This window comes from Paramacrobiotus metropolitanus, unplaced genomic scaffold (assembly GCF_019649055.1).
Source record: "Paramacrobiotus metropolitanus isolate TYO unplaced genomic scaffold, Prichtersi_v1.0 Parri_scaffold0000053, whole genome shotgun sequence".
NCBI classification, from domain to species: Eukaryota; Metazoa; Tardigrada; class Eutardigrada; order Parachela; family Macrobiotidae; genus Paramacrobiotus; species Paramacrobiotus metropolitanus.
In genome coordinates, this window is record NW_026570273.1 from 719,286 (window position 1) to 747,117 (window position 27,832).

The 27,832-nt window shown below is 43.6% G+C and overlaps 4 protein-coding genes and 1 long non-coding RNA gene across 7 annotated transcripts; 3 read left to right on the forward strand and 2 right to left on the reverse strand.

Annotated features, from left to right (window-relative positions):
• Positions 1-2,542: 2,542 nt before the first annotated feature.
• On the reverse strand, positions 2,543-4,628 carry LOC129592561 (uncharacterized). The gene is made up of 4 exons (XM_055488628.1): positions 3,760-4,628; positions 3,440-3,505; positions 3,215-3,340; positions 2,543-3,108 (listed from the first exon to the last, which is right to left on the reverse strand). Exons 1-4 carry the CDS (start codon positions 4,582-4,584, stop codon positions 3,001-3,003), a joined length of 1,125 nt encoding a protein of 374 aa, XP_055344603.1. The 5' UTR covers positions 4,585-4,628; the 3' UTR covers positions 2,543-3,000.
• Positions 4,629-10,739: 6,111 nt separating this feature from the next.
• Positions 10,740-12,127, forward strand: LOC129592529 (ELAV-like protein 1). The gene is made up of 4 exons (XM_055488587.1): positions 10,740-11,065; positions 11,165-11,319; positions 11,664-11,823; positions 11,913-12,127. The coding sequence occupies exons 1-4, from the start codon at positions 10,861-10,863 to the stop codon at positions 12,125-12,127; spliced, it is 735 nt and encodes a 244-aa protein (XP_055344562.1). The 5' UTR covers positions 10,740-10,860.
• Positions 12,128-12,944: 817 nt separating this feature from the next.
• LOC129592530 (neuropeptide FF receptor 1-like) lies at positions 12,945-14,528 on the forward strand. The gene is made up of 2 exons (XM_055488588.1): positions 12,945-13,158; positions 13,768-14,528. The coding sequence occupies exons 1-2, from the start codon at positions 12,945-12,947 to the stop codon at positions 14,526-14,528; spliced, it is 975 nt and encodes a 324-aa protein (XP_055344563.1).
• Positions 14,529-14,992: 464 nt separating this feature from the next.
• On the reverse strand, positions 14,993-16,348 carry LOC129592548 (uncharacterized). The gene is made up of 3 exons (XR_008690991.1): positions 16,111-16,348; positions 15,707-15,885; positions 14,993-15,646 (listed from the first exon to the last, which is right to left on the reverse strand). It is a non-coding gene; the product is annotated as an uncharacterized LOC129592548 (long non-coding RNA).
• A 4,156-nt stretch (positions 16,349-20,504) lies between these two features.
• On the forward strand, positions 20,505-27,832 carry LOC129592536 (integumentary mucin C.1-like). Of its 3 annotated transcripts, XM_055488597.1 has the most exons (8): positions 20,505-20,578; positions 21,093-21,320; positions 21,408-21,575; positions 21,723-21,851; positions 22,157-22,281; positions 22,363-22,389; positions 22,967-23,071; positions 23,147-23,412. In XM_055488597.1, the coding sequence occupies exons 2-8, from the start codon at positions 21,146-21,148 to the stop codon at positions 23,210-23,212; spliced, it is 795 nt and encodes a 264-aa protein (XP_055344572.1). In that variant the 5' UTR covers positions 20,505-20,578; positions 21,093-21,145; the 3' UTR covers positions 23,213-23,412. The 3 variants fall into 3 exon arrangements, with proteins under 3 accessions (XP_055344572.1, XP_055344571.1, XP_055344570.1); XM_055488596.1 differs by lacking the exons at positions 20,505-20,578; positions 23,147-23,412 and adding an exon at positions 27,713-27,832 and having other exon boundaries at positions 20,720-21,320; XM_055488595.1 differs by lacking the exon at positions 20,505-20,578 and having other exon boundaries at positions 20,720-21,320.

Consider the following 27,832-nt stretch of genomic DNA (forward strand, 5'->3'; position numbering starts at 1 on the left):
CAGCGCACCCGGACCGTCGGTCTCTTTGATCTTGAAACGGGCCGACGACTCGTGTGCACTCCCCGGCCCCTGGAGCGTTCCTTAAACCTGTGTCATTACAGTATGTGTTTAGTGTAAGACCTTTCCATTTTCACTCATCTCATTTTTCAATGGTACTGGAGCTCACTCGAGGCAATTCTGCGGTGAACAACAAGGTCAACAACAAAGTGACAGCATAAATCCTTCTCGCGCGGTCAAGCCACCCAATTTAATCAACAATAGTTTAGCTCCGAATGAAAACGAGTTCGTCAATTTGTTCGTTCATGCTGTTCCATTGCCGGTAATTGGAACGTAGCAGTAGTTCTGTCCCATCTCATCCGTTCGGTTGATGGCATATTCGATTAAGCTTCCCAAACAGCCAATCATCTAAACAGCAGCCAAAGAGGTGCTTTAGTAACAGCTGCATGCTTTGCGTTAACATTTCAAAGAATCTCCCAAAAATCTCAAAAACGCACCACAACAGCGACAACATACCAGCAGGAGAACCTTTCGATCGAATTCACAGAAAGTTCCTATAGCAAACCCTAAAGGTCGCTCGGAAGCCGATAAGGTCCTCGCCAACGTGGTAAAACGATGACTATCATTGGTTTGTAACGCAGGCTACAATATCACACACGCTTCATCAACTCACGAAAAGCTCAGTTCATGTATTTCCGCGGTATTTTTGAATCTGCAATCACTGTAATGAATGTCGAACAGCGCTGACCTTACTCTTGTGTACGTTGAGCGGATGGTTGGCGATTTCTTCTATTCTTTCCAAAATCCGGTGATGCTGAAAATAAATATATAATGCAGCCAAACCTTGCAACAACGAAGTTCACGCCTTATGTGCACTATGTACGCGGAAATGAATGTGTCGCAAATTATCGATAAGGTTACAAACCGCAGTGCCGGGCGTTGAATCTAGCACATTTGTCGCCACTAAGAGATCGGCTTTAAAATCTTTGCACCCTATTTGGCGTCTGTCAGTCAATAATTTTTGACTTTTAAAATTTCCTTTAAATTTTGTGCGGTTCGAAGTCTCAAAATCGGGCGACTTCACTGAACACGAAAGGTTCGCAAAACTGTGGGCAGAAAAATTTGCCGCCGCTGCCATTTTCCGTTTTCAGTCGTGATTGCTCCTTTTCGCGCTCGTTCTAATTTTGCAATACACTGCTTACCTTGTCTCCAACCCAGCCCATTTGTATATGCAGACACATTAACTGCGCGACAGCCAGCACAATCTGATCCACAATGAAAATCGTATCATCAATCAAGCTGTTCGGATCCTGTGTAGCGAATCCCGCCACCAAATCCACCACTCGCACAATGTACGCACCGCTCTCCAAAAATAATGTCACCATGTAGACCAACAGCATATTTCGAATCAGCAACCGACTTTCGTTAAATCGCGTATGGAACTCCAAATACTTGTGCAGAATACTGAACGGATTTTTCGTTGGTGCTTCCAGTGCCGCATACAGTGCATCCATCTCCCATCGCGCATGGATGCACACCACAACAAAAAAGCTGAGATACACATAGGCCGTTATATAAGACAAGGCGCCAATGTGATCATTGACCACCATAATGTACGCGGGAATGGTGAGGAAGGAATAAACTACGGGCGGCAAATACTCTGCGCTGTCGGTAAAAATAAACTGCGCGATCCAAAGAGGAACCAGCAAACTAAACGTCAAAACAAGGAGCAAAAGAAAACCGCGTAAACATGCGCTTCTTGATTTTTGCCACAGGTTTTGGGCGAACGCGTGTATTTTCCTAAATTTAATGCATGTTAGCAGTAGTAAACCCGAGGCCCGGAAATGGCAGATTTGTGTCTGGCAGAAGCTGAGCAAACGGAGGAATCTGTTTTCCGACGGCATATTGGCCACTCTCTCTATGTGGAAATTGCGCAGATCGGTCAAGTCGACAATAAAGAGAAAGACGAAGGCGGTCGTCCAGAAGTACAACAAAAAACGAATTACAGTGACCACAAACGCCATCGCAAAACAAGAAACTTGCTATGCTGCTTAGATTTGTGTCGTTATACGACATAGAAAACTGTTGTGTTATGTGAAATTGCTGGTTTTTCTGCGTGCATCCTGCTGCTCCCGGTCTGCTATGGACAGCTTGATTCAACGTTGAAGATAAAACCAACAATAAATGCAGTTGCGTACATATGGTTTCCGGTTACCTAGAGCTCGACATAAATGATCAGTATCTGTATAAATAATCCATGAATTTCGATCCATGCTATTCACAGAGTGCTTGTACGAGTATAACGATAATGCTAGATAAACATAGGAAATTAAAGGGCACCTTAGTACGTAGTACGTACGTAATATACAAGGCACCAGCATTCAGGTGTTCCCCACTTAAACGCCGCTTTGAAAGTCAGGCTGAAGTACAATGTTTTATGTTTCAAAGGCGGCATCGAATGGGTTGCCCTTATTTTATCAGTGACAATCTACTCCATCAGTAAACACAAAATGGAGAAACGTATTTGAAGCAGAAAAGAGAAACAAAGCCAAGGGAATTTTACAACGGCTTTACATCACCGATATTGGGAAATGGAAAAGGCATGCTTTTTAGAAAACATCGAGAATTCCGCACTTTCCTATCATCAGAACAACAACGTAAGACTTAGTAGATTAAGCGAAGGATGTCTATCCGGCTTTAGAATAACGTCATCTGGCTTTGTACAAACAGATCAATAATATACAAGTTGGACTGCCGCGGGAAAGCCGGTTTAATCGACGGTTTGCTGCCTAATTCGAACAATGGACACAGCGATGAAAATCCATTGTATCCCATGGAATCATTTTCTTACACTGCTAGCACTCGAAAATACTCGCAGCTCAGCGGAATATCGAGGTCCGCAAATCGGTGTTTGCATACCCCTATCTCTCGCGCTGCGGATAGATTAAAGAGTTCTAATGAACTAGGACGAAACGAAGAACTGGCGTTGACAGTCCGTGCGATTCATGCTGTTGTTCCATTGCCGGTAACTGGAATGTAGCAGTAGTTCTGCCCCATCTCATCCGTGCGGTTGATGGCAAATTCGATTAAACTCCCCAAACAGCCAATCATCTAAACAGCAGCCAACGAATTTCTCCTTGCAGCAGATGCACGCATAATGTTAAGTTTCACGGAGTCCAGTAAAAGTTTCAGAAAGTTATCACAAAAGAAAACGTACCAACAAGAGAACCTTGCGATCGAATTCACAGAACGTTCCTACCGCAAATCCCAACGGTCGCTCCGAAGCCGATAATGTCCTTGCCAAAGCTATACAGCGGTTTCCAGCATCGGTGGACAAAGCATCCTGCAGTATGATAAGGGTGAGAGCATCGACTACTAGTGAGTGCACAATTCAAATTCAGAATCTGTGATCACTCTAATAAAAGTGGAAAACAGCGCTGACCTTTCTCGAATGCATGTCGATTGGAATGTTGCCAATATCGTCTATTTTTTCCAGAATCCGGTGATGCTAAAAATAAACACATATTTAGTATTTACTTAGCCGAAAAAGCAACAAGAAAGGCCACAGTCACCACACATTATCTGTATACGCAGTACATTCACGGAAGCTTATGTGTTGAAAACTACCGATAAGATTAAAATTGCAGCATCGCGTTGTGTCTAATGAATAGGCAGAAAAATTTGTGCAGCTGCCATTTTCTGTTGGTGCAGCGACTGCTTCGTTGGTCTCCGCCCAGCAAAAATTTGTGACAACTTGTTTACCTTATCGCCAACCGCGCACATCTGCATATGCAGACACATTAACTGCGCGACAGCCAGCACAATCTGATCCACAATGACAATCGTATCATCAACCAAACTTTTCGGATCCTGTGTAGCAAATCCCGCCACTAAATCCACCACTCGCACAACATACGCGCCGCTCTCCAGAAACAACGCCACCATATACACCAGCAGCAGATTCCGCATTACCAACCGGCTTTCGTTAAATCGCGTATGAAACACCAAATACTTGTACAGGATACTGAACGGATTTTGCTCTGGCGATTCCAGTGCCGCGTGCAGTGCCTCCATCTCCGAACACGTTATGATGCAAACAACGACGAAATAGCTAAGGTACAGATACGCCATTATATTCGCTAATCCACCAATTTCATAAATATTGATCACCATAACGTCAGCAGGAACGGCGAAGAAAGAATACAGGATCAGAGGCGCATCGGATCCGCTGTCGGTAAACATAAGCTGCGCGATCCACGAGGGAATCATTCGACCAAACGACAAAACCAAGAACAGGATAAAACCGCGTAGAAATGCCTTCTTTGACATTCGCCACAGGTTTTGCGTGAACGCCGCTATCGTGTTGAATTTAATGCAGGTAAGCAGCAGTAAACCTGAAGCACGGAAATGGAAGATATGCGACTGGCAGAAACTGAGTAAACGTAGGAATTTGTTTTTTGACGGCATATTGGCTACGGTTTCCAGGTGGTAATTCCGTAAATCCGTCAAGTCGACAACGAAAAGAAAAACGAAAGCGGTCGATAAAATGTACAGAAGAATGCGAACCATTGTAGTTAAGAACGCCATTGCAAAATATTATACGCTGTAATTAAAGTATTTGGTTGCATAGAAAAGAGACCGCTGTTTTTATGTAGTTTCCTGTTTTTACGCGGATGCATTGCACCTGCTGCGCACTATTAGACTATTTGATGCAATGAATGCAAACACTGATTACCGTTTCCTGCTTTTTGCATTTTGATCATGGCAAGCTCTTAACAATTGGTTAGCGTCTGTGCAAATAATCCATGAATTTTGAATGCTTATTTTGCGAGGTTGATTAACGAAAATAAGAAATGTTATCTCGGCGGCTCTGTGTACGTCGTAGATTATTAGAACAATATGACGCGCACAGTTCAAACCCATACCGGATGCATTCTGACCTGGTGTGCAAACATGTTGTTAGTTTACGCGTTATTAAACGTATAACGCAGATGCAAGAGTCGGCAGGACGTCATGTGGCGAATTACAAAAATAAATTATCCCCGCCAAAAATTTTGCGGAATCATCCGGATTTTGTTTGCGTGACGGTTATCCAGGAATATAAATTCAAGTACAAATAAAAGCTATTGCATTTACCTGGAGTTTCTTCACAAAAATGCTGTAATTACCGGCATTAACAGTGCGTGCGCGGACAGCAGCAAAATGTTTTATTGCTGACGCATCATTCGATCATTTGGTGGCCGTAAGCAAAATTTGCAAAACAATTCATTTTATATTCCTTTTTCACCTGCATTTGCATTCGACCCACGGAACCAACGAAACAATAAAGTAACCAACCCGAAAACTTTGTTGTAGCATTTATGTTTTGCGTTAGTGCATTAATAGATAAGTATGTAGTTAAAGTTAATTATGCATAATATTAAAACATGCGGTGTCATAAAACACTGAACAGCGTCCATGTTCTCCTAGCGGAAAAATGTGCAACGTGCATACAATAGCAGATGGAAATTCCACAGGAAGAATGACTGCGACAAGCGTCAGTTTACCAACTGTGTTGAGCGATCACAGTATATAACAGTAATGATATTATTACCATTCCCGGGTCGCGAGCATAATGCCGTCATTATCCGCTGCATTAGATTTCTGAACTTGTTTATACCACACGCAACCGACCGTGAAGCGTCTTTAAGACGATCATCTCTGACAGGTTTGTCGTCGGCCCATCGTCCAACTCGTGCGGAAATCATTTTTGTCCAGCTGGTTACATTTCTGTTGATCAATACGCCAATTTGTCTATAATGCTCCGCGTGCTGATTAAAATAGGCACGATGATTGTCGAGCGTATAGTGGGCACATGCCGTGTCAACTGAACCGTTCAGGAAATCAGGCACGTCAATAAGGTCATGGTAACAGTTTTTCATACATATGACGGTTCCGGGTGGTAATCGATCCCGTCACCCTCGCTCATTTCACGGCGCTCTTAAAGAGAAGCTCATATTTCTCCATGCTGATTATTTTCGCTGCATTGAACGAAAAGACTGGTTTCTTGTATCGCTGCTCTGAAAATTAAGCCGGGCGTTTTCAAGATCCATCGGAGTCCCAATGCACCTGTAAATATTGCAAAGGACTAATGTGTTCACTATTTAACGAGCGCCGCTGTGAAGTTGCCGCTACCTTTACCAGGAAAATGACCGTTTGCTTTTGATACATCTATTCTAAACTTGCCGTACCTTAAGAATAACGCTAGGTGTGCCAATTAGTTTTTACCGGTCACCCTGCCCACGTCGTTTTCGGGCAAATTGCACCATGATTAGCCGCTGGATCGCGGATGATGGCAATGTGACTGGCAATTGCACCGACTGCTCTGTTGCGGCTGTATCGCGATGGACGTTCGCTCCCGTATTCCTGGCGGCTATTACAGCGCTGACATTGCTTCTGAATATTGTGGTGCTTGCTTTCTTCCTTTTCTACAAACACCTTCGAACACTCTTCGCGATTTATATTATTGCGCTTCTACTTGGCAAGTCCATACAGTTAAATATTAATTCTGTGTTGTCTGGTAAAAAATTTACACGGCCGTATTATTCGACTTATAGTGAAGTAGTACCAAGCTTAATAATTATTAATTGCAAAATGTATTTGCACCTAACTCATTGGAATACTTACTTAAGAATCAGCTGTATAAAATCTAGCTGATGATAATGGATTTATTATAGTTTTGACTTATAATGGGTTTATTACCTGCTTAAATCAAAAAATTAAAAAAAGAAAAAAATTAATAAATATATAACACCTCGCTTCTAATTTCTAATAAATATTCATGCTGTATTTCTAGTTCGTAAAGTGATTAATAATTTACAAGTACTAAATCGGCAGCTAAATGCATACCGGAAATGACGTATTCTTTGATTTTATTTTAGCCAATGTGATCTTCTGTTTAACCAATAACTGGATGGTGGTGCTGGACCAGACCAGTCCTCAATGGCCACTTTCCAAACCGGCCTGCACACTGCACATGTACGCCGCCTGGGTCTTCGAAGGGGTCGCCATGCACGTGCACGTCGTCATCACGCTCAACCGCATCTGGGCCATGTTCTTCCCGCATTCCTACCGCACCAAGCACCGTGCCGGGGCCGCTTTCCTGATGATCGGTCTCATGGTCCTCTACGTCCACATCATCGGGCTTCCCGGAGTCCTACTGGACGCGGCGTACTACCGGGTCCCGGACGTATGCAGTCTCAACACCAACGAGCTCCTGGTGTGGGACGCCGTAGTGATGATCGTCGTTTACCTCGGTCCGATCTTTTTCATGGCTGGTGCGTACCCGTTCCTGCTGTACCGGTATTTACACAGGAAGCGGGTAAATCTCAGCCCGGTGTCGATGGATGTCAAGCGGATGACGATGCTGCAGTCGTTCGCCGACGGGCACACGCCGACGCTGAATGAGAGCCGGGGGAACGGCCGCGCGCAGGATCAGAAGCGCGGGTTCCTGGTGTTGACGGTGTTAACGATTAGCGTGGTGATTTGCTGGACGCCGCTGCAGATGTATTTCACTGTGGCGGTGTTTGTAGATGTGGATCTGCCGGTGCTGCGACAGATTGCCTACGTTATGTACTCGCTACAGGGCGCGCTGGACCCCGTGCTAGTGGTGCTGACCATGAAGGAACTCCGACGGACGATGAAACGGTTCTTCTGTTGCAGTTAATCGCATCTAGTGGCGGCTGCTTGATTAAATTCTCTATACATATGTACAAGTACGTACAGTTTTCGTGCTAGAAAGATTCTTTGTGACTTCCTGAAAGGTAATAAAGTTGAGGATTTATACTCAGTCAGCCGAATACGCGTACCCTAAATTACGTATTTCGTAATACTTTGAATATCGATTTGGACAACATAAAGAAAATTTTATTAGCATTGTTAAATAACAAAGGCACGATTTCTTGCTTTGCGTCAAGCTCCCGTGCAAGAATTGCCAAAACTAGCCACCATCAGAACATGGAAAGGTTCCCTGAGACACGCCACTGAAAATTAACCCACCCACTTAATTCGGAGAAAAACTGGTCGTTTCATTCGATGGCGCTGCACAGTGCACAGTCATCAGTGTTTGTCACTGTTTTCTTGTTTAAAATTATGCACGCTGTACTTCTGGTAATAAAATTTTGTCTGAGAGCCTCGATCCTGCGAAAGAATAATTAACACATAAGTAAGTATGGAAACGTTAGCATAATCAAATGAAAGCGTTGCTACTATAAAAAGATTTAATGAAAACTAGTAGACCCCGCGCAAATTGCGCGGAGTAAACAATGCAATGGACAAATCACAAAAAAAAATCGCAGAAATAAAACTCGTAACTGCAGGTTTGTAAATATATCGTATGTGAACTCATAACTGCAGATTTTATGAACGATGCGTATAGTAGGATTTTATTATACGCAAAATACACAACAATGTCCCTGCACACTGCACAGTTGATGTCACTTGATGATAATAACTACTGGAAAATTTGCCTAACCGTTTAATTGACTGCAGAATGGCCTAAAACCTGATATGCGAATTTTTAAAGTTGTTTTTCTCACAAAAACGTAAATTTTTTTGTTTCCAATCTGTTTATTTCCAGATCAGTCGCCATCAGCTAAATTTCGTGCAGCTGATACATAGGGACCCTGTAATTTATTAAAACTTGTTTTCCTCTTTTTCTCACCATTCTGAGCTTTCTCAACGCATCCGACAACAATTTACTGAAGCCCTTTACATCCCAGTTTGACCGCTAATGCACCACTGCTGCTGCCCTTCAACAATCAGTGCAATAATAAGTGATAAATTAAAACAGTAATAGTCACATTTTTTACTATTACTTTGACCACAGAACAAAGTTAAACCACTTTAATTAAATAAGGACAAAAGCATTTCGTTGTATGTCCTTCTCCGCTGTTAGCACTTTCTAAAATCGAAGACTGTACGCGAAATTTCTTGCATGTTTGCTGCTTCGCGAGCTCCAGCATCTCGGCGTTGCCTACGGCTCCGCCTTCTGTGACAAAATAATGAAGGTATTTCAAGTTTCCCAAAAATTCTCTTGTTCTCAGTAGTCGCTGGTCAATAACGAAGCATACCTTGCTTAAGGATTTGGCCCGGTACATAGCACCACATTTTAGTATCTGTTCGAAAACTTCCACTTTCGCGCACTCCCAAACCCCTTTTTGCTTTGGTTTGCGACATATTGCAGCAAGATGATTTGTAATTTGTATACATTGGCGTGAAAAGCGTTTGAGCGCGCAACATCCGGTTCGGGAGTTATGGCTGTATGAAAATAACGCACATATCTATATGCATGAAATGGTTTTTTCACGGAGCCACAGTTCTGGCATTGTTTTCACATTTTAAAATGAATTAAAAAATTTTAAAAATGGTGTAACGGTGGTTCGGTGTAAAGACGATCTCCATGGCTATGTGCACTTACGTGCAAAATTTGAAAAGGATCGGTCCATAATGAGACTTGTGGTAGACCTGAATTATGCATTTAAACTTTTTGGAATTTTTTTACCCTCATAACTATGCAACCGGATGTTGCGCGCGAAAACGTTTCACGCCAATGGATACAATTATTCGGCTCACAGTATCAAAAAGCAACCCAAGAAAGGGTTTGGAAGTGCGCGAAAGCAAATATTCCCGTCCATATACACGAATTTAGTATTATGTACCGGGCCAATCCCTTAACTGCAATTCTCGCCTAATGACTGCCAAGCATTCGCTCAAATGTGCAGCTGCCAGCTGGCTGTCCTTTAAATCAGCACATTACACGCAGTTCCGCCTTTCTGGAACATAATTTTCCACAGAAAAAAAATTTGAAGTACTCGCAGGTCTGTAGTTTTTTAACTTCAACAGCAAATCAGTACCAATGGCAACCACCCGTGGAAGCGTGGCAGCTTTAAGCGGGTCGAAACACTACGACGAATGACAGCGCCTTGGGAAACAGTTTTGAGCAGTTTTAATGTTTGAAGACCTTCGTATGTGTTCTTCCTCAAATCATTTTTTCTTGATGCCAAATCTTGATGCCAAAACTGAATAAAAAATCGATAAATTCGTTCAAGACCACGGAATATCACGTGGTCGTGATTCCAGAATAACAAAGTTTTCCCAACTCTAACTTGTAAGTTGGTCAATTGACTCAATTCGTTTTGGTTGCCGAGACAGTGGTGGGGTGGTCGGTTTTGCAGTGGTGGATTCTTAACTGTTCCCATAGGCTTTCTATGTTAACGTTTTTGCAAGTTTTCTTTCAAACGTTTGTTTTTTCTCAAATTCGACTTTTGCTGGCAAATCTGTACGTTAAGGGCTATCGAACGACTTATAGACATTGGAGTTTGGTTGAGTGCAGCGTTAATGCATCGATGACACACACGGAATTTTGTTAAGGCTTATCCTTTTATTTATATAGATGTTTATTTTTTTCGTTCTCTCCGCCATTTTGTTCACCTTTATTTTATTTCTGCATGAAACAAAGCTCTGAACTGCACCAAGTCAGTACTGAATAAGCGGGCGCTCTCTAAAACTGCACTGAACGCGAATTAAGCCGGATAACAACTTTCCACGGAAAGCCGCCCGCTGTTAATTTGTGATTGGCTCATTGAGTGAGCTTTACGCTTAGCAGCGCCCCATCAGCCATTTTCACCTTTGCGTAATGATATCGACTATTCTAATAAATCTGCTCAGTGAAGAATTTTCAGTTGCCGAGCGCGTTTCGACTAGTCAGTTTAGTTGTTCTGACCTTTCCTGCTTTCCCGTCTTAAAGTTTTACTGCTACATCGTTTGATCGTTTTTTATTGTGACGCGGTTTCTTTTTGTTTATACTTCTTTAAGCAGGTCAGAATGATGAGCAGCGAGGCGGACGTTGCTAGTGTCTCAGAACACACGGAAGAAGTCACGGCGGACGTCGACCCTTGTAAACTGGTGGTAAACTACCTTCCCAGTGGTGTCAAGGAGAATTTTCTCAGGATGATCTTTGGAACCGAGAAGATCCTCGAGGGCCATGCACGGCTGGAGGAGTGTAAGGTGGTGCGACGCAAGACGCCCGGTAAATAATTCTACACGCTGTACTGCCTTTGGGAATATTAAAATGTACCTATGAGGCTATGCATAAATGAACGGTTTTCATATTACGATAACCTTGCAGGCGGTTCGGTTAGCCGTGGTTATGCGTTCCTCAAGTACAGTCACGAAGATGCAGCAAAACGCGCGGTGAAACTGCTCAACGGGTTCATTCTGTTGAACAGCGGGTCGCCACAGGATGTTGACGCAGCGGGCGAGCGCAAAGTCAAGCGTTTGAAGGTAACAGCTAAATTATCGTATTTTCTAATTGAATGGCTTCAATGGCATACTACGTCAGATTTTTATATTAATGAAACTTTCGAAAAATTCTGGTATTTCTTTGAGATTTTAGACAGCAATTAGTCAAGTTCCTCATAGTTCTTTCCTCGTAAAAAACTCCGGCGTAGTGCAAATGTTAATTTGATGTCCAATAATTCGATAAGTAATTTATTGTTAATCGTGGCGGATGATAATCTCGCAGAGAATGCAGAAACATACTGCATAATTTAATGGATATTCACGTGTATTCATTTTTAAATGCACATTTTCCTGGCAGTTTAATTAAGCTGGTAATCCGCACACAGGTGTCATACTGTCGGCCGGCGGACGAAGAGTACAAGAACACGAATCTCTTCATCACGGGCATCCCGTGTAAATGGCAGTTGGAGGATCTCAAGGAGCACTTCGGCCGCTGGGGCGGCAAGATCATCACGTGCAAAATGGCTCCCCGTAACTGTCGCTGCAGTAAGTCTGCAAATTTTATACTGCACATTTCTTGTATTTCTTATTATGCTTGTTGATTTTGGTCAGGCTTAATATTCTGCCGGTTGTAGATAACGCCACGGACGGTGACGACCAGTCGAATGTTCCCTCAGTTCCCTGCGATAAGACCGACTGGGCGTTTGTCCGTTTCACCTGCCATAAGGACGCCGATACGGCCCAGCGACAGTGGCACATGCGGCCGCCGCTGCCCGGATGGGAGCGTGTGCTGAAAGTGAAGATCCTCGACGACGACAAGGCTGGGCTCCGCTACCTGGGCCTGCGCTAAGGAACTGATTAGTAATCGTTAATCGTATGCTATGACAACTGGGTACTACGTGTGCTATGGCAACAATATGTTCATCTAATCATCGATTTAATGCTTGTTTAGCGCTGTCTTTTTATTTTTTTTTACGTTTAAAACCTTGTAAACTCTATACACTATACTGACTGAAACATTAAGAAGCAATACGTTGTTTTGTTGGCGTTTTATTGTATTTTTTTGTGCGAGCACATTATCGCTTATTTGCTTATTAAAAAAGAAAAGCGCGGGTGCAGGCTGTTCGTACTGTATTTGTTCAGGTTATGCCGCTTTCTGTTTCGATGGAAATTGTTATGCTGGTGACGCTCAGATCGTTATTCCGTAGAAACTGCAAAATCATCCTTGTAAAATTTACCCGGACATTTTGCCGATTTTTAGCTCCCGCGATAAGTCAACGCACTGCAAAATATTCATAATATGCGAAATTGCCACATCGTGCTTACTGCGAACACAACAGCGCTCTGCCGCGGTAGGTAAATGAACTGAACTGAAAGAAGCGAATCCTTATAGTCGAGTGAATTTGAGGTCGAAACTGTAAGTAACAAGCAATTATCCGATGCAAATACTGATAAAAACAACCGCATGATGTTGCATAATTCATACTGTTTTAGGACGGTATTTTGTTTTTGTGACGTACCGACGTGGGCATGACGGGGGTTTCCCCACTAACCCCCTGCTGTCGCCGTGAGCGACCCTAAAAGCAACGATATATTTTCCTACCGTTCTTCAGTTTATGACCTGTAGGCTACAGTAATTGTTCGAAGTTTCGCTTGCCTATTGCACCATGATTAGCCGGTGGTTCGACGATGATAATATCACGGGTATGCACTGCGTGAACTGTACCACCACAACGGCGTCACGGTGGACGTTCGTCCCGCGATTTCTCTTGGCTATAAACGCGATTACCCTACTGCTGAATATCGGCGTTCTGGTGCCGTTTGTTGTATGCCGGCATCTGCGGTCATGTTTCGCCGTTTACATCATTACGTTACTGTTAGGTGAGTTTGATGTGCTGCAGCGTCAGTGAGCATGCAGCGGACTAATTACTGTAAGAAGCTCGTAAATTAAATTGGCTACAAACTTTACTAATGCCGGTATGTACAGGGATAACCGAAAACTGTTAAACCCTGATGCACACGACGATGTTTTACGTTAAGAGACCCATAGCCAGTCATTCAACAGCAAAGAAGCTTAACTGAATTTTAACGGATGCATTTTCTAAAATGTATACCGCCGATCAAAAAGCAAATCAGTATCAAATTAATTTTTGTCCCAAAATGTTGTTTTGGCACTAACGTGTAAACTGTAAACCAGAGAACGCATGTTCGAAATAAACTCGCATGTCGAACGGAGGCCTTTTGAGCATATGTCGCGGCAGTGGTGCAGAGCGGCGAATATCGCTCGTTTACGAAACCGGGTTTTGAAGTTAAGGCTGACGCCAAGGTTGGTTTTTCCATTTTGGTTTTCGCTAAGGCGATCAGTCTTTCTGGGATCTCACGGAAGCGCGGTATTATTGCGAATTGTCGGAATTTTTAGCTGATACGCTATGTTGTTTTCTGTTCTCATGGCCTTCTAAAAAACGCTTCCTAATTCCTGTGTCTTTGCAGCGAACGTGGTCTTCTGTTTGACCAACAACTGGATGGTCATCGTGGACCAGACCACACCCCGCTGGCCGCTGAGCGAGGCCGCCTGCACCCTGCACATGTACACATCCTGGGTTTTTGAGGGTGTTACCATGCACGTCCATGTCTTGATCACCCTCAACCGCATTTGGGCCGTGTACTTCCCGCATTCCTACCGCAGCAAACACACCGTCCGCGCCGCACTTTTAATGGTACTCCTAATGTTCGCGTACGTGCACGTTGTCGCTCTTCCGGGCGTTGTCCTTGACGCCATAAACCACCGGACGTCGGAATTCTGCAGCCTGAACACCAACGAATTACCGCTGTGGACGGCGGTGGTCATGATCGTCATCTATCTGGGCCCCATCGGCTTCATGGGCGGAGCGTATCCCTTTCTCCTGATGCGCTACCAGCACCGCCGCCGTGTCAGTATTGGACCGTCATTGCAACGCCAGTGGAGGCAGTCCTTAAGTGAGGGACATTTTAATTACCGCACCACAGATCATCGGCGGGGGTTCTTGGTGCTGACAGCGATGACGATTAGCGTGGTGGTGTGTTGGACGCCGCTGCAGGCCTACTTCACCGTGGCGGTGTTTATTAATGTGGATTTGCCGCTGTTACGGCAGGTCGCCTACGGCTTGTATTCAGTGCAAGGAGCGTTGGATCCTGTTTTGATTATTATGACCATGAGGGATCTACGGCTGACTATTAAGAAGCAACTGTGTTTTCCAGCATGCTTCTTTTGAGTCATGTGTTAAAGAGCAATTTTTTTGGCGTTGTTTGTTCCTAGAAGTGCTATCCTTGCAAATTGTACGAAGACAACAGCGCAGTATTGATTTCATAATTTTTTAATATGGAAAATTTAAAACTTTTATTATGGCCGACCGTTTCTTATTGTGTTAGTACATGGCTGTTATCGAAGAGCATTTCTATTGAGCAACGATGTTTTATTTACTTATCTGCTCGACTGCTCCTAATGAATAAATACAGACTCTGTACACATACGTTGCCTCGTCTTCCGCAAACCGAACTAGCTTTCCACAATTTTTTTCGAATTTAAAATGAATTTCAAATTTTGCTGCAAAAAAACATAAAGCAAGGCAAAAAAGTGTTTGGGAATGCGCGACGGGGAAAGTTGCCGTGTCTATATGCGAATTTGGTGCTATGTACCGGCCAAATCCCTTAAAAGAATTCTTGTATCAACATCGATTTTATCATTTTACCAAGCCCATGGTTATTGCAGTTTGCGCAGGCAGCAAACATTATTTAATGACGAAGTACAAAATTCGGTTGATTTGGTTGACAGCTACATTTTGGAGATTTTTATATTCGGAAAAACGTAACTGCCAGGTTGAATCAAGCGCAAAACATTTGATCTGAAAGATATTTGCAACTGCCGCAAAATTATCAGAATTTTCGACTGCTTTTATATTCCATTATTTATTTCTTGGAGCAGGGCTCTGTTAATGACGTCGCGGGTTCGCTTATGTTCTTCCGTAAGTGCACGCCAACATTGTAGGAAACTTGAAGTGTAACATTCATTGTTCTCGTTCTGCGCGGCCATGTACTTGTCCAAGTCCCGCACCATCTGAATTTGTTGTGTCCTGTTTGGATTCTTGGACAAGTCCCGTGTGATCTGCCTAAGCCACATCCGGATTTCGTTATGGCGTTGGATGAAGCCCGCCTGCATACTGCGCATTGTCCTCATCAGTTCGTCTTCCTTCTGCTGCTGGATTTTGAGCAGGTCTTGCATTTGCTGTCGGTCCATCCCGTGTTGCTGGAAATACAGTGTATCTGATTGTCAACTAGTTAGCAGGCGGACTAAACCGGAAATGTTTGATCTGCGTCTTTTTTTGGAGCCAATCTAAAAATGCCACGCTTCTTTTTTACAATAACATGGTAATAAAATTAATGATGGCCTTACCATGGACTGAACACATACCGGAACTGGCGGAACATACAGCATAATCATATGCAATGTACGGTTAATGGCAAGAAAGGTTCTTCTTTCTTGGCTCAAAGCGTATTGCGTACGAAAAAAACGCTTTTGAGTTCACATCCACTGCTGGCGATTTATGCGCGTTATATATGTCCTGCTGCACGCTGTATATTAAATTTATTATTAATTTGATATACGAGTACCTTTTTCATGCAGTAAACTGTAGCTACCAAAAGTATACGGTTTAAATGTTCACTCGAATGTTATTCGGGCGAAAGGCAGTTGCACGCAAAGCTAATGTTAATCTTCTCAAATTTCGATCACTTACAAAACCGGTACATGCCATAAAATCCGAAATCTCGTGCCATGCGAAATAAAAACGTGCTTACGTCTTTATGGCGACGTCTTTATGGCGACGTCTTTATGGCTTTAACGTCTTTATGGCGATGTCCTAGAACATTGACGTATGTACTGGTGACAGCTGTTCCGTTAATGATCTACGTAGCCACAGTGCGCTGTTAAGCTAATCTCATCTGATGACAATTAAAGAACATCAGTTCCAGATAATATTTCAACCGTTCTGTAATTTCGTAATCGGGCTTTTACGGAATGTTACTAAGCGGACTCTAAAATTGATGCCCATAATGCACAGCGACAGACAACCTTACTGTGTGATCTCACGGTACGTTACCATGGATATTTGATTTGCCAATCTCTTGAATGCCAGCATGCGCGGAAATCGTGCTACAAATTATTAATTTTAAGTCTGTACTTTATTTTTCAGTATGTACAAAGCGACCTTCGCTCAACAATTATAATCAAATGAAGAATTTGTCCCAATTTACATGAGAATGCTATGAGTAATGCTATTGTTCACCGTGGTAGGTCTGGGTATGGTTACGAGATGTATGCATACTGTATGTAATGTATCGACTTAGCAACGAGCCATCTATACGTAGTGCAGTCCTTCCGATTGGGGGAGGATTCCTTCCTGCAGACGCGTTAATGACACCGACAGTGCGTCGTTTTACGTCCTCAAAATCAGCAGCGGTTACGAATGTAGCAGAACAGTAAGGTCGTACTAATCACCGCATAACGGATCATCGGCGGGGATTTCTAGTGTTGGCCGGTATGACCGTAACCGTGATTTCCTGCCAAGGTCAAAAGGAGGAAGGAAATTTTAGAGGAAGGAAATTTTGTGTGGTCAAAAGGAGGAAGGAAATTTTAGAGGAAGGAAATTTTGTGTGGTCAAAAGGAGGAAGGGGAAATTTTCTGGAGTCAAAAGGAGGAAGGAAATTTTTCGGGTCAAAAAGAGGAAGGAAAGTTTCACATTCAGTGACATAATGATAAAATTTTTTGACGAATCGAATTTTTATAACCCAACTCCCGGTAGCGCTTCGAAACATGTCAACCGTTTCACACGAAGAACAAGAATTCCAAAACAGAAAGTCCATTCAAAAACACGAAACAACAAAAAATAACGAAAAAGCGACTGCGTTTGCTGAAGACATCGAATACTTTTGCTTAAGACATATGGCATATGCTGATCATCCGAATTGTGAAACCAAAATAAATACTGTACTACAGAAAAATCTACATACGCCGTTCGGGCGTCTTCATCAACCTTCCATATTACTGCCAGATGGTTATGCCGTTGTCTAGCAAAATTTAAAAGGAACTGCCTATAGGCACCCCCTTTCAGCCCCGTTATCTGTAGGCATCCCCCTGTTTTCCGTTGCTATGTTTCAAGGTCGAGGTTTCTTGACAATAATGGAGAATTTTTAAAAGTGATTGCACTCCCATGGCTAAGTTTCCGGTTGTGTAGCGACAGTTGCCCGGCACGAATCAATGCGGGCCAACGGTCTGCGCTTGGTAGTGTGAAATATAGAAGGGCACCTCAGGCGCACCTGCCAGAGAATGCAGTATTTACCAAAGCTCCCACGCCCCACCCAACGCATCCGGCTGGCAGAGAGTCTTGAAACTGGTTGCAAAAGGGGATGCCTATAGCAAACGGGGTGAAAGGGGTGCCTATAGCCTCACTCAGTTAAAAATTCATAGTACAACAGATAATTTTTTATCTAAGTGCTTTGTATTAGAATTGCCCAACGACATCTTCACGAAAATACTTACTGGGGAATGACGCTTTGTGCGAAATGCGTTCATATGCGTCGCCGTTTTTGTTCGTCCACCGGCTAGATTACACCCGTCAGCTACGTCGGTCTGGACACGGGAAAGCTTGGTTGTTTTGATGAGCTATAAAGGAATCAGACAAGATCACACTCCGGTGGCATCGTAAAGGGCTTTTGTCCAAAATGTGTTTGTCGCTCACACAGGCTTTGGTCGGGTAGTATACCGGTATGCCATTGTTTTATGTCGAGTTCAAGCGCAGTGCTCGGTATGGTAATAAGATGCAAGGCATTTGCGCGCCATTTTTCGAGTGATGATGCAATAGTCATTGAGGCAATAGTTATTATGGAATGCTCCGGAAGTACATTTAATAATTTATCGGTGGTTGTATTAAATACGGGAGTTTTAAGAAAACCAAAAAATTTTCCTTCCTCTTTTTGACCCGAAAAATTTCCTTCCTCCTTTTGACACCAGAAAATCTCCTTCCTCCTTTTGACCACACAAAATTTCCTTCCTCTAAAATTTCCTTCCTCCTTTTGACATTGGCCGTTGTATATGCCAATGCAAGCCCTCTTCACGGTGGCGCTGGTTATCAATATATGAATTCGAAAATGATGCGGCAAGTACTGTAACATAAGCATTTGTTTTATTTGCTACATAAGATTTTGTTTCGACTGAGGCCGATGTAGAAGTGGCAGAAATCGACAAATAGTTGTAAATTAATTAGAACAAACCACTATACAGTAAAACCTCTCTATAAAATACAGGCACGGTTCCGTCAGTTTCGTATGTTATACCGGGGTGTATTTTATAAAGGGAAACTGCCCCCAGGGGCGCTGCTATAATTTGGGGTGGGAGGCGACGCAGTACATGTATTTTATAAATGCAATATGAAGGCAATAGCAAGAATCTGTAGTACATTACAGATCTGTATGTATATATATTACATACGAGTACATTAAAAAATATAGATACAGAGTACAAACTTCGTTTTGAGTTCATCATAAAGTATGATTAGTACTTGAAGACTGGTAAAATAAAAATATTCCGGAGCTGAATGTTGTTCAGAGGTTCTCTAGTGTGGCATACTTTGGTGTGAAAACCGCTTATGAGTTATGCCCACAACATCCGGTTGGGAAATTGTGTTTGTAAGAAAATTACAAACGTTTAAACGCTTTCAGGTTTACCAAGAGTATCATTATATGCATTATGGTCCGCCCCACTTTAAATTTTGCATTTAAACGCAAATATCCATCATTATGAAGAACCTATTTACACCGAACCACGGCTTTGGCATTTGTTTCACATTTTGAAATAAAATTTTTAATTTTTTAATTTCATTTTAAATTTTTTAAAAAAGATGGTGCAGAATGCAGTTAGACTTTTTTGAATTTCCTTAGTCATAGCTCCCGAACCGGATGTTGCGCGCACAAACGGTTACCACGCCAATGTACTCGTATACGAATCACCTGGCTAGTGGCTACATACAGTAATGTCGTAAAATAAAGCGCAAAAGTGTTTGGGAGTGCGCGAAAGTGAGAGTTTTCATTAATTTAAGCGAATTTTATTCAAAACCCGGATCACTTTCGTAAGTCTTAAGATTTTACGTTAGAATGCCCAGGACGCTTTGAGAACCGTTCCTTCCAGTGCTAATTGAAACAGATTTCCTGTTTACCCAAATCGGAAATTCCGTATAATAAATGTCCTTTTTAGCCACATTGCAAACAGTAAATTTTGTCGCCCAGTGTTTTCGTCGTTTCTTTGATATTTTGGAATTTTCAAAACCATACGTTTTACTCGGACATATTTTGCCGGGGTGTTTTGCAGCAAGATGTAAACCGCAGCTAAAAGGTTCAGCCGGAGCCGAGTACACATTTACACATGATTTACCGAAACAGCGGCATTAAGTGCTGCTTTCCAGCCTCAAGCGGTTGTTTGTTGCATTAATCTTGGCGGCCATCACTGTCATCAAGAAGATAGTTTCTTCATGTTTTGCGGAATACCTATCTGGCATTCACGCAAGCATTTTTGGTCAACGACTCAGGAGCTTTTTAGACTTATAGTTCTTTAGCTAAAAAAAGTTTATATTTCTTCTATTTCTTTTCTCTTAAAATAAATTCATTTTTCAATTTAAAAATTCTGTAAAGTAATTATAAATATTTATTTTGTAAAGTTTCACTGTTAAATTCCTTCGCTCATAGCCGACCGATCTTTCCGTATCGGGGTATATCCACGTTTACGAACCCGTACATTATATCGAAATTAGTGTTTTTTATGTTGAAATCTCTTCCCGGTAAGCTTTTTTTCAAATGACAGATTTCAAGGGCTTATTTGACACATTTGTTAGTGCTTGTTTTTCTCAAATAAAACGCTGCGAGCAAATGAAGTACGATGACCTCTACCATTGTATATAATTGTGTGGCTGTAGTAGTTCCATTAGATTTTTAAAAGCCAAGCTGAAATCTCACACAGAAAGCAGTATCATGCAACACGGTACATACGACTGATACGAGTACAATGATACAGGCTAGTGACCGGTTGTTTAAAATTATTGGTACAAAGTATAAATGAAAGGCTGTTAAGAAAACCGACGATAGTTACTTTTTTCGGCAAGGCAGACTCTGTACCTATGGAACTACAACACGATGCTCACAGAACGCATTAAAACCAGATATTGAGAACTGGATTCTTCAACTCGGAAAACCTTGCAAAATTTAATTTCACCTGAAGGTAAAATTACTGTATATTCACTTGGACAGTAATATGTATTCTTCAAACTTGAACTCACGATGTTCCGCTGCAAGATGGACAGTGCTGCGGGTAATACCGGTTGAAAAAAACTAAGAAAGTACTACTTTTTCATCTTTCCAACCTCGCTTTACCTATAAATACAAGCGTGGAGTGGATCTGAATTTTCACGAAAATAGTTGGGCATTTGAGCGTATATTTATATGTAGAAAGAACAGGTTAAACAACGGCACCTTTCCGCGTAAAATTTAGCCGGCGACTGAAAATTTTTTGTTTTGTTGGTGGTCACTATTATAAAATTCTTTCGTTTTAATTTGCGCCGTGAATATGAAATTATTGTTTGTGTGGTTTGCTTGTTTACTGGCGCCGTTTGCTCAGCATATCCACTGTCAGCCAGCATTACCGCTGGGGAAATTTATTTATTTACCAAATAATTTTCCCATCATTCTCCCTCCTGCGCCGGCGGCACTTTCTACCATTCCAGTGGATATTCCAGGTTTATCCAGGAAATTAGCCGACAACGGCGCCCCAGCAGATGTTGCGTTTGAGATGTCTTGCGCGGGCGCAAGATCCAATGCCAAGCTCAACTGTCCGTGTTCCGGTGTGGGACAACCCTGCGCTGATCCATTGTCTGTCTGCAGTAGCACCAAAAAATGTATCTGCGACAGCTCCGTGGGATTTCCGGACTCAACAGGGACGAAATGTCAAGCGTATGCTACTTATGGTAATACCTGTGCTTGACCAACTGGTTGAACCGTTAACAATTGTGGAAAAAAGCCTAAAATATGAGGATGCAACAAGTCTTTCTTAGCTCCGCCTTGCGCAACAAAGTGCCCGGTGTGTCCACCCGTAACAACGTGTCCGGTGACAACCTGTCCAACTACAACTTGTCCTGCGACAACTTGTCCAACCACAAAATTGACCACCTCACCAACGACATGTCCAGCCTGCCCTACGACCACCACGACTACGACCATGTGTAGGTGGTCATGATATGCAAATTTACGTTCCTCTACGTTTGAAATTGTCTCGGTGGCGAGATGTTGCGCGACGCATCACTTTTTTTGGTCACTCGGAATTTGTGAACATTGCTACAGTAGTCGTCTTTACGTCATACGTTTTACAGCAACTACTACCACAACTACTCCGACAACAACGACAACGACAACGACGGCGCCACCCAGTCCGAAGTGCGCCGCGGCGGGTGTCACGCGATCTCCTGCGGTTGCATTTCCACCTAACTCTGTTATTACCCGTAAGTGCTGGCTTTAAGAAAGCCTTGTTGCCGTTAAATGATATGCCGCTGGTATAGCGGCAGCTCGAAATCTGTCTGTTGACTCTCTTCATACACTTCCGTAATCTCAACCGCCTGGCAGCGCATGAAAGCGTTTAAGCTTGTGTATCTCATTACTTACAGATATATGTAAAACCTCTTTCCCGCGCAGAGAGCCATTCGCGCACCCCAATGTTAGGGGGCCAGTTTTCTGGCTTATTCATTTTTCTTCAGACTCTTCAGGATAGGTACCGACACTGGTGACTTGTGATACCTTCTGTTTTTAGCTTGTGGGAAGTGTATTTTCCTTGATGCTGCCAGTACATCAAACACGTTCACTGTCCAGACACAGGGGAGCTACGTCGCCTATTGTACCTGGATCATCATAGCTCCGCCAGGGACTGCTATAACGGTAAGGTGGTCTGCGTGATCCTGATCAAATCTATTAACCGTAAAATTCTATAAACCGTAAAACTGCGCTTATGGATTGCAGATATCTTCCACCAACTTTGCCTTCCAGGTAGTAGCAAATTAGGAATATAAAGTAGGTGTTAACAACTTATTGGTATAGTCCAGACGGCTTTAGTGGACGCTGAGCTTTAAGATCGCCAGTAACTGCATAATACATGTACTTACAGAAAACTGCGTATTGCAAAATTATTTCGCGTATTGGGCATCCTACAATACTTTGCATTTATAAGGTGTACCCTCTACGATATACACCTATGTTTAAAAATGAAGATTCTGCGGCTTTATTTCGTCACGTTCTTCGTGTGTCCGGTATATACTGTATGCACACTTTCTCAATGATCATCACAGTAAGGAAATAGTCCTATGCCGACCTGGTTTCAATAATAAGGATGTGGTCTGCAGAAACTGTTGGTAATGTATAGGCAACTGCAGAAACTGCGCCGCGGTCTACCAAATGAACCAGTCGGTGCATTTTACAGGTATCTGTAAATACCAGTAATTACAGTATTAATTACACAGCGTAAAGTGATATCAGTACGAAACAGTTAAAGACTGAAAGGTCCATAGGTACATGTTAGTCAACGGCTTGCCCCTTTAACATACTTGTATATTTTTTTTGCGGATAGGATTGCTCTACGGCATTTGTATATCTTAATAACAAGCAGTACTGCGGGACCGGTACGGACAAGTGGCCGTCGTCGGGGTCTGTCACTTCAACGGTCAATATCCTGGTAAGTTAAACACAATACGCCTTGAACTACCATATTATGCTGAAGTTGATTGAAATTATTTCCTAAAATGTTCAGGGAATCGGAATGTCAGCTGTATCTTCTGTCATGGGTAGTGCTACCTTTACGGTTACTTACGCTTAATAAGATTGCCGCATTGGCTGCCGACTGCGGATGAGCACTAGGCCACCGTCAAGTCAGTTAGGATGCTTTAGTTTAAAGATGTTCTTTTCCGTGTTTTGATACGAGTGTTTTCATGAAGTCTCTAAAGAAGCATTTTCAAGAAGTACATTTTTGCCACAAAACCTGTACGCGAGCCAGTAATAATGTTTGGCTGAGATGAATTCGAACAAAAGCACGGCAAGGAATAAATTTACTGTAATTGGTTTCCTCCGCACAACGGGTGACTTTAAGACTTATGATTCATCCGTATTTCATTCACCAAAATAATAAAAGCGCTGCACGCAAACACGAGGCCCAAAAGACTTTCCTCTGAAGTCAGCGCATAAGTTGAACACAGTCATGTACGCGTTACGGCCGTCCCATAGTCAACCATTTAATTCTAAGACGCGAAAAAAAGGCTTCGTGGGTACGGTGATAACTGGGTTTCCTAACTGACGGTGTTCCGACAAAACGGTTCAGTTAGCACCGCCTAGCCGGGTAATCGAAATGCGTTTTCCACATCGTTGTGTGAAATCTTGAAGATGTCGGAACGTCCTTCCAGCGAGAAAGGCTGCATGAATTCGCATAACATACGGTAGCTGCACTGCCGCCCGTAATGGTCTGTACTGCACAGTACACGTAGTGTAAAATTGTTTATTTATTTACATAGTAAATTTTATATTTATTTAAGTTTAACACATTTTCTTCAAACTGCGTGAATAGTTTGTTAAATGAGCACGTAGCATTCAAGGTGTGGCTAATAATTATGCGTTTCCTAATCACGATTATCTTCCCAAGTGAAAACGCCGTACTCGTACTTTATTTAACGCTGTCGCTCCTTCCGCTCAGTATTCTTACCAAAGTTCCACATCACAAAACTTGCTAATTTTTTTATTAATTTACCTCGCCATTCACACCCGCAGGCCGTGATAAAGGAATTCTTGTAACAACGTTAATTTTACCAGGCCTATATGGTTACTGACTTGTATTACCTTCTTTATCGAAAACAGCCAGTATACATAACAACATGCCTGCGCTGATTTACACTAATAAAAATGATCGAATTTAAACATTAAAAAAGCATCCAAAATCGTTATAGCCACTCGTGGCCTTCGGACGTGCAGGCAGTGTACCAAAAACAGCTGCAGCATTTCCACGGATTACAGCTAAACTAAATCGTTGTCTTAAAAAGGCGGTAGATCGAGGTTCGCCGGTAACTTCACGGATCTTTCTGCCGACGAAACGGATCAGCTCGGCAAAAGGCATTCCGAAAGTCCCGAACGTCTCGACTGCCAGCGGGTAAAACAGATATCCCATTTCTTCGATAAAATCGTATGTCCGACGCTTGCTTGCTTCGGCCAGTTGTGCTACACTTCCCGCTTTCTTCGAGCTGGCATGCACATGAGACACCGCCACAGTATCCCAGCAAGTCGCGTCCCACACAAGCGCTTTACCATCCCGCACAGGAATCAAGGTCATGCCGTCTGGCCGCTTGTTATTGCGTGCAGACAATCCGACCGGTTCGCTTTGGCAAGGATAACCCGCAATCTCCAAGCCCCGTTTAACTTCGTTGTTCAGTTCGACATGCCGCGACCATCTACCTTTACTGCTTGAACAGGACAGTCCATGGTGGCCGTTAATTTCCACATGACTCCCACAATTCACGCAGTCGTGTTCCTCTACAACAGGAAGCCCAAAGCGTAGAGCGACGCCCACTCTAACTTCCTCGTCTCGCAGGAATGTACGCAGATTAGGTGCTGGGAGGGCATTTAACCAAGCGCCAGAGTCGCGGTGCAGGGCAGCCAGTAATACGGCCTTTTACGTTTTATTCGTGGCAGCTAATCTCAACGAGGATACGACACGGTCTATCGGTGGTCGATCCCATGTCCACTGGAACTTTCTGTTCTCTTCGGCTGGGGCCTCGCAAAGGGTGTACTTCGTCCACTGCTGTACTACAGGATCCAGGAGCGCCGCCGTCGCGGGCTGGTAGATTTCCGAGACTAACGCAATCACCGAATACGCCGATGCCAAAAAGGCAGGAAATACAAGCGATTCAGTGGTTCGCGGCCCCAGTCCACCATCCCTAACTGGCAATGCCATCTGGCTCCACTGCAGATCTGTGGCTCGTATATTCAGCATGGACTGCATGGCGGCGCGCACGCATTCGTCCATAGCGTTCATAAGCGCCATGTGCTCGTAGCATCTTGATGTGCGGAAGCCGTATAACAACTTGGGAATTAACAAGCAGTTTTTCAACAGGTACAGGCTAAAATGCGCTGGTATTTCTTTAAGGCGGCCAAGAAAAACTTTCAGCGGAGCACACTTGCTATGTAGGAACGTGACACACGATGCGGGTGTCAAGGGAGCTCCCAGGAGAACAAAATCCCCTTCCTTAATGACGCGCATCTCGGGCCATACATTCAACACACGTTGTGTAGGGTGCTGGCGGTCTGCAGAAAATTGTCCCACTGCATAAACTTCACATTTATCCAGGTTCAGCTCCAGCCCCATTCTGAAACCACGGGATATTATTGAACGCACTGCCATTATCACTTTCTCCGCCGGTCCAGCGAGTGTGACATCGTCCAAAAAACCAACTGCAACCTCGCACGGTAAGTCATCATAAAGTGGTAGAGTGGCCAGGCTGTATCCAAAAGGGCCATTCGGATCTCTCTGTTGTACTCCCGTCTCTGACGAAAGTTGAAATTCATCACAGGACAGAGGGACGAATGGCGATAACATTGCCAAAAATACCGGTAATAAGCGGGGAATTTAGAACGTATGGCAGCAAGGAGAACATCACGGCGCAGTGTGTTAAAGGCATTTCGGAAATCCAGTTTAACGATCACTTTTGCGTCCGTGTGTACCGCTTCCGCGAAGTTTCTAACTGCATGCACCGCCGCTTCCGCTCCTCCTCGGATCCCAAAACCAACTTGAGAAGGTCGGAACATCGCGGCGGCTTCGTCAGCGCATCGTTTACTCACGATCTTAGACCACACTCTTCTGATAGTTTCACCGACAGCTATTGGCCGCAAGCCGCCGTCCTTCTTACATAGCGGCACAAGATTCGCTCCAAAAATGTATGGCCTGATGTCCTCGGGTACTTCTTTTTGGAGCGCCATGGTAGACAAGTCTGCAAGAGCGACACATAGCTCGCTCAAAGTGTCATCCTTACGGCCAAGCAGATCTTTCAGGTGTTGCGGGCGGAGGCCAAAAACCCCTCCAGCAGATTCGGGCGGAAAGCTGAAAACAGCTGACATCAGTTCGGCTGGAGAAACTGCTGGAGTTTGAATGGAATCGTCAGGTGGCGGTGGAAACTGACAATCATCTGGTGCGGGTGGATGCTTATCGCGAAGTGACTCCACTGTGCGGGCATTGATATCTGCAAGCTTGTCATCCGCTAGCAACACTCTGATGGCGCCTTTAACATTGCCATCCTGCATCATAGATGTTACCTGGGCGCGCAGTCTGTCGGGTCTCGCACCTTCGTTAGTGGACTGCTCTCGGCGGGGGGTCGTCTGGCGCTTGTCCAAGGACAGATCAGCGAGGTTTTTCCTGATAACTGTAGCAAGAGAGTCTTTCCGTAGAGCCTTCGCTGGGGGGAGCGAGAGAGCAGTTGGCGCAAAAAGCAACAGAGCAGTCCAACTGGCTGAATCGTTGTTTCGGACGCAGTCGCGGACCAGATCAGTCAAAATCCGGGCACACTGCCGTCGCACCGCCTTGGGGATTCTTTTAGGGATAGAGTAGCGGTCCCCTTCAATAAAAGCCTGCAGGGGATGCTTCGGTGGTTCGCTTGGTAACGATGGTGGGGACAGGTTGGACGGAGAACCGGAGGTCTGCTTGCGGGAACATGCTCGCACATGCAGTTTCAAACCCGCGCCCTGCGTAAATAATCTTGGGCAGTGTGGGCATGGCTGATCGCGTACCATCGTGAACAGAACATAAAAACACTGACTTGTTGAAATCTCTATACACCGAGACACCACCATTCGACACCAAACTTTTATTGCCGTAAATGAAGTTCGGTGGACAAAATGACAGCTACATTTTGCAAACTTCATTAGTTTGGAAAATTCATTTGCCGGTTTATCGGGTAACAACATGTATTTAGCATGCACAACTGCATATACGACGCCTATAACGAGCCGCAAGCAGAAGGAACAATTGAATCAAACGCTGAAATTTTTTTCTTTGAAAAGCCACTGCCACGACGGGCTCGAAAGTGCTGATTGTTACAATAGTACTCGTTTTATGGTAGCAATTTCAGCACAGTATTTATTGTTTAAAGCATGTCTCGCTAAATTGTTCGCGGATTTGTTTCTGTTTTTCCGTGAGCTCAGCCCAGCACTGTAAGAATCCTGTGGTGTAATCATCATTGTACTCGTTCTGTTTCCTCATCACCTTATCCAAGTCGCGCACTAGCTGAAGGATTTGTTGTGCTCTGTTTGGATTCTTGGATAAGTCGCGTGTGATTTGCCGTAGCCACAACTGGAGTTCGTTTTGGCGATGGATAAAGCCCGCTTGCATATTGCGCAACGTTCTCATTAGTTCGTCTTCCCTCTGCTGCTGGATTTTGAACAGTTCTTGCATTTGCTGTCGGTC